The sequence below is a fragment of the Lepus europaeus genome, chromosome 7 (genome assembly GCF_033115175.1).
Source record: "Lepus europaeus isolate LE1 chromosome 7, mLepTim1.pri, whole genome shotgun sequence".
Lineage (NCBI taxonomy): Eukaryota > Metazoa > Chordata > Mammalia > Lagomorpha > Leporidae > Lepus > Lepus europaeus.
This window is the reverse complement of record NC_084833.1, coordinates 83,044,973-83,058,847: the sequence shown is the minus strand read 5'-3', so window position 1 is coordinate 83,058,847 and position 13,875 is coordinate 83,044,973. Positions and strand designations below refer to the sequence as shown.

The 13,875-nt window shown below is 37.9% G+C and overlaps 1 protein-coding gene across 5 annotated transcripts in view; it reads left to right on the top strand.

The window, feature by feature from the left end:
• MRE11 (MRE11 homolog, double strand break repair nuclease) overlaps nucleotides 1–12,719 on the top strand; it is a 79,933-nt gene extending 67,214 nt beyond the window's left edge. For all 5 annotated transcript variants that reach the window (XM_062196889.1, XM_062196890.1, XM_062196886.1 and 2 more), the window contains exons 19-20: nucleotides 6,486–6,561; nucleotides 9,700–12,719. In XM_062196889.1, the coding sequence (XP_062052873.1) occupies nucleotides 6,486–6,561; nucleotides 9,700–9,756 (133 nt within the window). In that variant the 3' untranslated portion in view covers nucleotides 9,757–12,719. The remainder of the gene's footprint in view (nucleotides 1–6,485; nucleotides 6,562–9,699) is intronic.
• Nucleotides 12,720–13,875: the final 1,156 nt, after the last annotated feature.

The following is a 13,875-nucleotide window of genomic DNA, read 5'->3' as shown; positions in this document are numbered from 1 at the left end:
TAGCAGCGAGCAGGATCAGAAGTTCAGCACCTGGGACGTGAACCGGCACCCATATGGAATACCAGCACTGCAGGCTGAGGCTTAACCTTCTTTGCTACAGCTCCAGCCCCTAACTATGGATGCTTATAAGCCCTTGGAAAAAAGAGCAAGGACTATAGACTATGGTAAAAGAGAAATATTCACAGAGGGAATAGAATTTACCTCAGATTTCAGGTAGGAATTACTTGGCTTAGTAGGCAGGGGACTGATGATCCCAGTCGTGACTAATGACCTGAACAGGAACTACAGAAATGCGGAGATTGAGAGGAAAGGTTTGCATCAGTATTTCTCCAGCTTTCAACTTGTATGCCATTACCTACAGAAAAATAATAAATAAGTTTAATTCAGTGTCTACCTAGCAAGAAAAATTGAGTATTAGCAAATGAAATTTTGTTGGATAGGTTAAGCTTACTGGGACCAAAAGCCATTGTAATGTCTTAAGATTTGTCACCCCATCCCACTGTACCCTGGGAACCAGTTTTTGTTCCTTGGCTGTGATATTGAGCCCATTGGGAATACATACTTTATGTGAATTAAAGGTCAGTGTTGGAAAAGTTGCTAGTATAGCCATGATAATTTATTAGGTCTGCTAAACATTGTGCTAGGTGCTGAGATAGAACGATGAAGGAAATGACCCTTCCTTCAAGATATTTACATTTTAGGTTATACCAAGTAAGATAAGTTTTTTTGTCAAGAGTAATGACATCCAAAGGAAGTGTCAGCATATTCTTGGGAAAGATCACAGGGCTTTACAACAACAACAGGTACCATTTGAGCAGGTCATCAACAGGTGTATTAGACTGTGTGGAAGGAAATGATCAGGGTCCTGAAGAAAGAGCCATGCCATAGGCACAGTTGTCCATTTTGAAAGGGAAAGCCTCTGAGGAGGTTACATTTAAGCTGAAGTTTTAGGAATAAGAGAGAAGGGGGGGGGGTAAGGTGGAAAGTATCATTATGTTATTAACACTGTATACAGGAAATACATGAAATTTGTTTCCTTTATATAAAAAAAATGTAAAAGAATGAGAGGCTTTGTGTTGTAATGAGCAGAGGGAAAAGCACATGCAAAGTCTCTTGAGGAAGAAAACAGCTTAATGTAGTTTAGGAGCCAGTAACTAAAAGCCGGTGGAAAAGAAAGCTGAGATGAGAATAGAAAAGAGGCAGGGCTAATTCATGCAGCGGGTACAAGTGAGAATGGTAAGGATTTTGTACTTATTATAAATGCATTGGGGAGCCAGAGGAGACAGGAGAGAAGGATCCCTGAGGTTGCAGGAAGCTTGGAGTGCAAACAGGCTGATTAGAAGGGGAGGGCACTGTAGGTAGTTGAGATAAGAGATGATGGAGGCTTGCACAGGCTGATGGCAGGAGTAGTGAAAATAGATGGATATAGTTTGTAGATGGACATGATGAAACCTAGGGGTGGATTGAAAACTAAAATCAAGGAGAATGAGCAATCAGTGTTGATTTTCATGTTTCCTGCTTCAGGATTTAGGTTATACCTTAAGTTGAGAAAGTCATTCAAGTTGATAGGGATAGTTGTTTGTAAGGGATGATAACCATAAAATCCCAAGTTCTGCTTTAAATTTGGAAAGTTTGAGATGACTTTGAAATTTACATGAAAGGGTTTATAGGCAACTTGATATGTGAGTCCTGAGCTCAGATGAGCGGTTTAGAATGGTAACTAGATTTACCTCTGGACAGCATACAGTTGGTACTTAAAGCCATAGAGACAGATAGGGTCACCTTGAAAGAGAAGGTGGAGAAGAGGGCTTGAGTTCCCATCCTGGGGCTTTGAACCTCTAGAGCTTGGGTAAAGTTGAAGAATCAACAAGAAAGGCATGAGAAAAATCTAGGAGACTAGCAGGTTACAGAAGTCCGTGCTGGACTTTTTAGAAATAAAAAATACCAAGATGGTAGGAAAGTGTGTAAGGTCTACCACTTACTAAGTGTGGACCATGGGGAGATCATTTGATTTCTCTGTGCCTTGGTGTCCTCTTTTGGAGGTCCCTCAAAATAAAGGTAATAAAAATCGTATTTATGCATAGGGTTGTTTTGAGGTTTAAATGAGTGTAAATATTCATAATGTGATAAGGAATACTGCCTGCCAAATAGTAACAACTATATAAACATTAAATTAAAAAACAAAAATCTCAGAAAATAGGGCAAAGTAATAAGAAAAGCAGTGAGTAAAAAAGTACTGATATTCCTGGCAATTAACTTTAAAAAAGAAACAACTTCCAGCTGTGAAACTCCCTTTTTACTGGATCGACAATAGAAAACCTACTTGTCCTTGGAAAAATTGTTCCAAAGTCTACCTTTGTTGTATTGGAAATAAGAGGAAACTTCCAGAACTGGCAGATAATAACCATGGTCTCCTCACAGTGGCGAGTGAGGACCTGGCTCTGTCAGGCCAAGTGGAGGAGGAGCAATTGAGAGGAGAGTCTGTTAAACCTTGCAGTGAGGGAACTTACATCCTTTTTTTTTTTTTTTTTTTTTTTTTAATATACTTATTTATTTGAAAGAGTTACAGAGAGGCAGAGGCACAGAGAGAGAGAGAGAGAGAGGTCTTCCATCCACTGGTTCACTCCCCAGATGGCCCAGTGGCTGGAGCTGCACTGATCTGAAGACAGGAGCCAGGAGCTTCTTCTGGGTCTCCCATGTGGGTGCAGGGGCCCAAGGACTTGGGCCATCTTCCACTGCTTTCCCAGGCCATAGCAGAGAGCTGGATCGGAAGAGAAGCTGCCAGGACTCGAACCAGTGCCCATTTGGGATACCAGCACTGCAGATGGTGGCTTTACCCACAGCGCCACAGTGCCGGCCCCAAGGGAACTCACATCCTTTGACCACCTTTCATGTGCCAGGCATAGCCTGCAGCTAATTTAACATGCTCTAATGCTATGACAACTGTCTTGTTGACTAAAGAGCTCTAGACAGGAATTCTGGTTTCTGGTCACACATTGTTTCTGAACAAGCCTCAACATTTGATGTGATCCCACACCCTGCCTTTATTTTTGATCCATACATGTAAGACTGATCAAATTAAATACTTTTAAATATCCAGAACGAAGCTCATTTATTGAATCCAACAGTCAGAATAGTTTAGCCATTTCTTTTCCTTCTGCTGATTGCTGAGGACAAAGGGCCTCTCAAGGATGACAACTCTGGGTCTTTGGGACCCTCTACTGCAGAATTGTGGCTGTGGCCATGTGAGTCAGCACCCATCACAGATGCCTGGCTTACTTCTCCTGAGACCCAGTAGTTGGTTGCCTGGGGATGTATCAGAAGGCGGGGTCAGGTCTCAGTGTTTTCTTTCTGTAACTCTCTTCTCAATCCCTCTTTTGCCAGTCATAACACTGGGTTTATACTTTTAATGATCTGTTATTTCTGGTCTCTAATGGAAAGTCAGCAATTGACCAGTTCCTACTTGGGTTGGGACTCCATAGACGGACCAATTGATAAATTCTCTGATTCTCACTGAACCTTAGTTGTTCAGCCAGTTTGCTTGAGAAATCCTGGTCCTTATCCACACATAAGAACGTGTGGGTTTTTCTGTTTCCTTCTGACACAGGATCCTTTGATTCTCAACTTATTTATTGGAACAAGACTTTGAAACATATTTCTTTTGCTATAGTATTTCAAAGCTGTTACAAAATAACAAAATAAGTTAATAAAATTAACAAAATAAGTTAATAAAATTATTTGCTAGGAATTTACAAACATTGCTTTTATTTAAGACAGGAATTGGCAAAGTTTTTCTTAAAGGGCTAGATCATAAATATTTTAGACTTTGCAGGCCAAGAGGTAAAAATCATGGATATTATGTAGGTACTTGTATAATCACTTAAAGTGTAACCATTTGAAAATGTAGAAGCCACTAGTAGCACACAGGCCTTAAAAACTAGGCCAAAAATAGGTGGCAGGCTGGATTTTGTCACTGGCTTTGGTTTGCTGATCTCTGAACTAACTCCAAACTTTTTATTAATATAAGCATATAAGTTTCATTAGAGTAAGAATCATGATTTTCTGATTTACTACTATTTCCCAGAGCTATCATAGCACTGGCCAAGAGCAGACACTTAGTAAACATTTGCTGCTTGATCCAGATTGAGCTGAGTAACACAAGCAGGGGCACAGCTCTGCAGAGAGGTGAGCCTTTCCTGAGATCCTTTGATCCTGTGGTGGACACATTACTGAGATTTGAATAAAAATACTTCAGGGTTGCCTCGATTTTCAGAAGTGGGGCCTGATAATTGATACATTTTAACACATGATAAAGAGGACAATAAAAAACATAAGTAACCATCTGTGTAGTGTTGAATATGTGTCAGGCACTATGCTGAGTGTTTAAGCATATTAACATACTGAATCCTTTCACTAGCAATCAGGGAAATGTAAATCAAAACCACAATGAGGTTTCACCTCACCCCAGTTAGAATGGCACACATTCAGAAATCTACCAACAATAGATGCTGACGAGGATGTGGGGAAAAAGACTCACTAATCTACTGTTGGTGGGAATGCAAACTGGTTAAGCCACTATGGAAGTCAGTCTGGAGATTCCTCAGAAACCTGAATATAACCCTACCATACAACCCAGCCATCCCACTCCTTGGAATTTACCCAAAGGAAATTAAACTGGCAAACAAAAAAGGCGTCTGCACATTAATGTTTACTGCAGCTCAATTCACAATAGCTAAGACCTGGAACCAACCCAAATGCCCATCAACAGTAGATTGGATAAAGAAATTATGGGACATGTACTCTATAAAATACTATACAGCAGTAAAAAAGAATGAAATCTGGTAATTTGCAAAAAATGGAGTAATCTGGAAAACATCATGCTGAGTGAAATAAGCCAGTCTCAAAGGGACAAATATCATATGTTCGCCCTGATCGGTGACAACTAACCGAGCACCAAAAAGGAAACATGTAGAAGTGAAATGGACACTATGAAAAACAGTGACTTGATCAGCCCTTGCCCAGACTGTTGATGAACAACTTAATATGTTATCCCTTTTAGTATTTTTTTTGTTCTACTTAATACTATTGGTTGAACTCTGTAATTAACACAATTATTCTTAAGTGTTTAAAATTAACTGAAAAGTGATCTCTGTTAAATGTAAGAGTGGGAATAAGAGAGGGAAGAGATGTACAATTTGGCACATGCTCAATCTGACTTGCCCCAAATGGTAGAATTAGAAATGTGCCAGGGAATGCCAATTCAATCCCATCAAGGTGGCATGTACCAATGCCATCTCACTAGTCCAAGTGATCAATTTCAGTTCACAGTTGACCATAATGATAGGTCTAAGAGTCAAAGAGATCACATAAACAAGACTAGTGTCTGCTAATACTAACTGATAGAATCAAAAAGGGAGAGAACTATGCAACATGGGAAGTGGGATACACAGCAGACTCACAGAATTACAGATGTCCTAAATAGCACTCTGGCCTAAGAATCAGCCCTTAAGGCATTCGGATCTGGCTAAAGAGCCCATGAGAGTAGTTTAGGCATGGAAAGCCAAGACACTCTGACAAAAAAAAAAAAAAAAAAAAAAAAAAAAAAAAAAAAAAAAAAAAAACAAACTAAATGAAAGATCTCTGTGAGTGACATCCCAGTGGAAAGAACAGGCCATCAAAGAAGGAGGTACCTTTCTCTGAAGGGAGGAAAGAACTTCCACTTTGACTATGACCTTGTCTAGCAAAGATCGGAGTCTGCGAACTCAAAAGGCTTTCATATTTCATAGCTTTGGCAGCTCATGACAAGAGCCTAGGGTGATTCCTGATGCCATAAACAAGAGTGTCAAATTGTTAAGTCAGCAACAGAAGTCACTGTGTACTTACTCCTCATGTAGGATCTCTGTCCTTAATGTGTTGTACTATGTGAATCAATGGTATAACTAGTCTTCAAACAGTACTTTACACTTTGTGTATCTGTGTGGGTGCAAACTGTTGAAATCTTTACTTAATATATACTAAATTGATCTTCTGTATATAAAGAGAATTGAAAATGAATCTTGTTGCAAATGGAATGGGAGAAGGAGCAGGAGATGGGAGGGTTGTGGGTGGGAGGGAAGTTATGGGGAGGAAAAAGCCATTGTAATCCATAAGCTGTACTTTGGAAATTTATATTTATTAAATAAAAGTTTAAAAAATTACTGAATCCTTAAAACCTATTATCCCCATTTTACGGATGAGGAAATTGAGGCACAAAGAGGTTAAGGAATTTGCATAAGGTACATAGTTAGTAAATACAAAAATCTATAATTCTGATGTAATTCCAGGGTTCTTTTCTGTACTGTTATTTTTTACTGCTTCTTATGTTTGTTAAAGGGGATTATGTACTATTTCTTTTTGTGGCTGCTGGGAGATTGGAAAAACTTAATTAAAAATTGGTTTTGATGAATTCTGTAGTTCATTGTCTCTCTCTCTCTCTTTTGCCTCAGGTGGTCGGCCACATCATCCAGCAAACGCATTTCTCAGAACCAAATAGCTAAAGGGGTTGATTTTGAATCAGATGAGGTAATAAAATTGTTAAATTTTAATTAATTTTTAACTTATAAAATTTAAATTGCTAGCTAGATGCTAAAAGTAATTTTATAAAAAAATATACATTTATTTGAAAGGCAAGGCAGAGAAAGAGAGAGATCTTCTATCTACTGGTTTACTCCCCAAAAGACTGCAACTATCAGATCTGGTCCAAACTGAAACGAGGAGCCAAAACTACATCCTGGTCCCCTACACAGTTTTCAGGTGCCCAAGCACTTGGGCCATCTTCCAAGCCATCTGCTGCTGCCTTCCCAAACACATTGGAAGGAATTTGGATCAGAAACAGGGTAGCAAGATGTGATATGGGATGCCGGAGTCATAAATGACAGCTTAGCCTACAGTGTGCCACAACACTGGCCCCTAAAATTATTTTCAAAAATATTGTTTTATTAATAACCTTCCTTTGAACTATAATGTTGAGTCATCAACAGGTAACATCTGTTGAGTATCCTTCAATTTAATTACTAGATATAAAAGGCCTAATAATATTTAAAATGTGATGTTTGGTCAGCTCTTAATTTTCCAGTTAACAGAAGAATCAGAATGGTTCTTTGAGCATCTACCATTTATATTTGGAAGGATGAGAAGGAGGATGAAGTCAGAGCTTTTAATGTTACTTCAATAGAATATGTATTAAGTATAAGTACCACTGTGTTCCCTATGTGTTTGTTACACAAGATGGTGATTTTCATGTCATGGAGGTATTCAGACATTACCTGAAAATGTCATCAGGCAGGGAGAAACACTAATTCAAGACAGTTGCCTGAATCAGATTGCCATACAATCTCCTGTAACATTAATGGGAACAAATGGGTAGAGGACCATAAGAGGTCTGATCAAGACTTGCTTCTTCCCTTTATTCGTGTGCTGTTTCAATTGAGTTAAAAAGCCTCATGACTCTAGCTCTTGGCCTTTCCCTGTCCTCCGTGGCTGCTGTTTGGAGGGTCTTTGGTAGCAGTTGAGTTGCTAAAAGGTGTTTCTGCTCTTGCTGTTTGTTTATCTTTTAATTTTAAAATGCTTCAAATTATAGTAAAACTACATGAAACATACCACCTTAACTATTTTTCCTTGTATATTTGTTGGTATTAAGTAAATTCACGTTGTTGTAAAACAGATCTCTAGAAAAAAGTCTTATAAAATCTTATAAAACTGAAACTCTGTACCCCTTAAACAGGTCTCCATTTCTCCCTCTCACCAGCCCCCTACTTGCTCTTTCCATGAATTTGATTATTCTGAGTAGCTTGTATAGGGGGGATCATGCAGTATTTGTCTATTTGTGACTGGCTTATTTCACTTAGCTAAGTGTCCTCAACAAGTCATCTGTGGTTTTAAAGCAGCCTAAGAGGGCTCACCACAATGGAGGCTGTGAAGAAAAATGGTAGCAAGAACTCAGTCCACCTATTAAACGCTAACTCTGTGCCTCTAGGAGGTGATGAGCTCTTGGCTCATTTGGTAGTTCCAAAGCAACTAGGTGTGCATGCTGTGTGTTAAAGCTCCGTGCTCTAAGAGCTGGTGTTGTGGTGCAGAGGATTGAGCCTTCACTTGACATGCCCAAATTAGAGTGCCGGTTCTAATCCCAGCTACTCCTCTTCCAATCCAGCTCCCTGTTAATGTACCTGGGAAACAACAGATGATGACTCAAGTACCTGGGCCCTTGCCACCCATTTGGGAGATCTGAATGGAGTTGTTGGCTCCTGGCTTTGCCTTAGCCCAGCCCTGACTGTCTCTCTGTCTGTTTCTCTGTTACTCTGCCTTTCAAATAAATTAATTAATCTCTGGTTTTTTAAAGTCTGTACACTAGTTCATGTTTAACTGAAAGGAAGAACTATTAGCAAATTCTCTATTAAAATTGTTAATTTGGATTTATCTCTGGCTTCTTAAGTTCTATCTTTGATAGTAGCAGGAAATGAGTCAGTACATAGAAATTTTCTCAAGGCATGCATTTCTCATCAGAGATAGTTAATTTAGCTAACATTAGAGTGTGTTGGTACCTCCAATAAAGCTTAATCTCACATAATTCTTTCATTAAAATCTTAAACATAAAATGTCATAAGCAAATTTGCTTCTGTCTTCTAAATATTTTGTCATAGAATATGGAAGACTCAATTTCAGTTCTTTTTTTTTTTTTTTTTTTTCTTTTTTCTTTCCTTTGAAAGGCAGACAGAGAGGCAGAGAGAGATCTTCCATCTGCTGGTTCACTCCCCAGATGCCAGCATCAGCCAGGGTCACACAAAACCAAAAATCCAGAACTCAGTCTGGGTCTCCTGTGGGTGGCCGGGACTCAAGTGTTTGAGCCATTAGCTGCTGCCTTCCAAGGTACACATTAGCCGGAAGCTGGAATTGGAAGCAAAGCTGTGACTCTCTGGCAAACAAAACTGATGCCCTAATGCGGGATGTAAGCACCCTGAGAAACATCTTACATGCCTGCCCCAAGAATCAATTTTGTGTTATCTTCATCAAATTTTATAACTTAGAATTACTTAAAGTTTGTTTTCATTTTCTTTAATAAAATTCTTAGTTGATCTGATAATTCTTTATATCTTTACCATGTATATAATATACAGCGCAGAATTATGGGAACTTTTGAAATACTCCATCTACTTGCTTTGCCAAAAAAACAAAGATTGCTTTGCTGGATTGTTTCAGGCTTCTGTGTAAGAGTAGCTATCTAACATTAAGTGGAAATAAGAGTTACAGCTATTTCCAAGTTAGATTTTCTCCATGTGTCTTCATTGTTTTTTGGCAGTGAATTTCCAGAACAGCAGATACGTATGATAAAATGTAAATGGAAAGAAAAAAAAGCTGTTCAAAAACCAGATGGGAAGGACTTGATGAAGGTTTTTTTTTTTTAAACTTATCCACACCTCATTTGCTTTTATTAATGTTAATATTTGTGGGAAATGCAGGTGTATATACATTGCAGGGTAATTTTATTTCAATACTCACTAAGAGTTTACTTGGACTTATATATTTCACATTTATAAGGAAATACAAAAATGAAATCTACGCTACGTGAAAAGAGAAAATTACTCTGATAGCACTTTGCTTATAAGAACTTCTGTCAGTGAGCCATGCAGCAGTCACTAATCCAACTTCTGTGTGTCATTTCAGGGTGATGATGATGATCCTTTTATGAATATCAGTTCTTTAAGAAGAAACAGAAGATAATATATTAAATGGAACTTAAATTTTGAAAACACAAGAATAATCAAAATGTTGCAGATTAAGAGTGTACAGTTGAAGATGTTTAAGTATTACTGTTAACTGAAAAAAAAGACTTAACAGAGAAACTGATGTGAAGAATTTATATTTTTGAGTATCACATCTTGGACATGACTCCACTACTTACAAAATCTCCCAGCTTAAGGACATATCCAATAACACTGGTTGTCCTCATTATAATCTGTTTATTATATTATGACCTGGGAATACTCTACAAAATTTAGACTATTTGTTTTCCTGGCATCTACTAGTATCTTAGGGGAAGAGCTTGGTTTAAATATTATTGATTAAGGTTAAAAATAATATGCGATTATATATTATGCATCAGTTTCATGATCAAAGACTATATCAGTATTTTAATGTTATATTTGGTCAAATTTGAGAGAAAGTGATTATAAAACCTGACCTTGTCATAATTTTAATAATTTCATAGAGGTTCTAGATTTCCTGAAAGTGAAACAGTCTATAGGGAACTGTGCCTAAGCTCACCTTGTTACTATGTATGAGTTTTTTTTCCTAATGCTCATTGCACAGTCATTCACAAACACTTTAAATGATTAGAAGTACCTTGTAGTTTGAATAATTACATGTAAGTTTTCATTTTAAAAAGAATAGTCTGTTGAATTACTAAGCCTTTATTTCAAAAGATTATGTTCCCATTGAGTAGTAGCAATTTTCTCTGTTATTCTCCATCAGTAGTTCCCCCTCTCCCCCATCTATTTCTGGGAGGAAAATAATTTTTAAAATTTTAAACTGTATCTTCTGGAAAATATCAGATAACTTTTTTTAGGGAGTTGGTAAAATGAACAGTTGAAGCTTGTGGTTATATTTAAAGTACTGAAATATAACTTCAGTGGAATACTGTTGCTAGTGTTTCTCAATATTTTATCTTAACTTGGTTCCTATAAGACATTTCTGAACAGGCAATTCCAGAAATCTTAGTAAGTCATGTTTAAGTTTATATTTTCTTACATGTTTTAAGGGGGAAGTAAGATTTTTTTTTTTTTCAGATTTAAGTTTAAAAATCCCATTCTCTTCCTTCACATTCTGTAAAACATCCCTGAGAGTAGTCCTTCCTTTAATCTTAGGAAGCACCTATATTTAAAGACTCCTTAAGGCAATTACAGATCTTGGCAGAACAGCAGCTGGACATTGCCTCATAGGTAGGAACGAATGCTTCACTGAGAGTATTCCTGGCCAGTAGAATAATCATCCCTGGAACATGTCAGATTGTGAGAGGGAGAACAATTGGGTAGTTGCTGCCTCTGTGTTATTCCAACATGACATTCTAATAGGTTTCTTTAAAAGTATTTTTTTACACTTGAGTGTAAGGATTACTTTAGCAGGTAGCGTTAACTCAGCTGAAGACACTGTCTTGTAAAACATTCTCAGACAGCCCACATCTGTATTGCACTTTAAATCTAATGTTGTCGGTATTTGCGTGGAGCAGAGAAGAAATCAGGAGCTAACTCTGCTTCTTATGATGGGTTGGGAGGTAGCAGGGCAGGCAGCGCCTGGGCAATGGGGTATTACCCCTGCATGTGGCGTGCTAGCTCTGGCCAATCTCTGGGGCAGCGTGGCCAGTGGCTCATCTCCTCCCCAGTTACATATGCCGCAGGGAGGGTCATTGTGAGGCGCTGGTCACTGAAGATGCTGACAGGTTTCTGGGAAAAAAGAATAAGATTTTTTCCCTTCAAAAAATTTTTGCTCTAGGTTATGAAGAGAGATACACAATGGGCTGCACTTAGCAACTAGAAAAAGTGAGTTACAGAGGATGAGAATCTCTTCCAGGTGTACAGGTCATTTTGCAAATAATGTGTCATTTTGTGAATAAAGGAAAACCTTTTTTGAGCAAATATTGTGGCATAGTTAAAAATGCCACATGGCCTTGAGTTTCTGTATTGACACAACAGAATCTATTGTTAATGGTTCTTTTTCAGTTTTCAGGCCGTAGATTTAGGTGGGTTAGAGGCCTTTAGTATGATTCCAGAGCACCTGTGGTTGCTCTTGGGGGCTGTGAGAGAGCAGCTATAACACTGAGGAAAACATTAGTGTGGAATCTTCCCCTGCTTACCAAAGAATGACCTTTCTGGTGTTTTGTTTCCTCACGACAATATAACAGTGTATTTACAAGGGTGAAGATGCACTGTAGTTCTAGGAAATAGAATTGGTGCTTAAATCCAGCAGTTAGGCCTGTGACCTTTAATTCAGATACATGTAAAATATTTTTTCCTAAACTTTTAAGATTGCAATAAAGAAGTCACACAATTTGACAAATAATTACAAAGTGAGCCTCTAGTGGGATCATGTTACAGGTCAAGAAATAGAGCAGCTCTGGGACCCTGAAAGCCTACCCGTGCTTTCTCGGGGCCTGACTTGTGTCATTAAGAAGTTCTTTCTTCTGCCACAAGGTGGTGCTTTCACCACAGAAGCAATTAGGATGATGCAAAGGCAAACCTCAAATTAAGAAGGTAGTGTAGTTTTGCAGTAAATGAGAGCCTATGCAGTTTAGCATTCTAACCTCTATGCAGTAATACCACAGTTAGCCTTTAATTATATATGCAAGTTGTTTGATATATTTCACCTGATTCAGCCTCTTACTATGAAAAAATGCCAGTTTGCTAAATTTTACATACCTATAATGGTTCAAGAAGAAAGAAAATGCTCAATATTTTAATGAAGACAAAAATTCTTTTTTTTAAAGGTTGAGTAAGAAAAGGTCTCCCAATGTAAAATGTTTCTTTTGGAAATGTACAGTATTTAAAGGCAATTTTGCCCCAAAGCAATCTGATGTCTTTTTTTTTAATCTGTCATGCATTTGATTGTTAGTGTTTTGTGGCTTTTTTATTGAGCTAATAACCATTAAGATGATTATAAATGTTTTACATAATAAAGATTTTGTTAGTTGAGTCCACAGTTTCCACATTCTTTAAATGAGAACTGTCCACATTTCATCATTTGCTTATCTCATTTCCTTTTTTTTTTCCATTCTAGGATCTGGAGTTTTCCTTTGCTCATTTTCATCTTATTTCATCTGCAGGTTCATTCTTCAAATGCCAACAAACAGCCAGGGCCAGGCCAGGCTAAAGCCAGGAGTCAAGACATCAGTCTGGGTCTCCTTTGCAGGCAGCAGGAACTCAAATAGTTGAGCCATCACCTGCCTCCTTCCCAGGTGTACTTTAGCAGGAATCTGGATTTGAAGCAGAGTACCTGGAACTCGAACCAGGCACCTTGTTGTGGGATGTAGGTGTCCCAACCCTCAAATTAACTGCTGTGCTGTTTGCTTGCCCCTCATTACCTTTTAATAGTTTAGAAATTAATGTTTATTAGTTAGGTCTGAAAGTACTGCAGTTTTTAAAAAAGTATTTGTTTATTTACGTTAAAGACAGTTAACAAAGAAAAAGAATACTGCAGTTTTAGTTTGATTTCTGTGAAGCCAGTTTGCATTGCGTACTACGGCCATGCTCATTTGTTTATTTTTGTGACAGATGACCAGGTCTGATGTTAGCTCTTTTTAATTAGCAAAAGCAATGCATATCTGTTCTTCAAAATTTATATATATTGAAATGTGTATCAAAATGTATGTCCTTGTAATCCCTTTTGGAGATACAACCTGTCAACAATTAGATGCATGTTTCTCCAACTGCTTTTGACATGATTATCAAACACTGTTGGAACAAGAACTCCAAATTGTAGGCTCAGATATTTTAGTCCCCATGTCAAAGTCTGAGTTCACCTTAGTGCATACCTTGAAATCCTGATTTTCCCACTTCTACTTATCAGCTTCTTAGCTAAGGCATAATAACCTATTTTGGGGATAAGTATTCTGCTTTTGAATATGTGATTTAAATGTTACTGCTCAGTTTGGATCAAATAAAAGATACTTATCCAGTGGTGCCCTGATGTCAGAAATGGCAGTGATTTTAAAGGACTCTTAGCTGGTGATTGCACATTATGACTGATTAGCCTGAAGAGGTGCAATGGCTATTAGGCTGAAGGTCCCAAGTCACATTCTGTTTTGTCTCTCAGAGCCACTGTGCACTCCTGATGGTTCACGTGTAAATA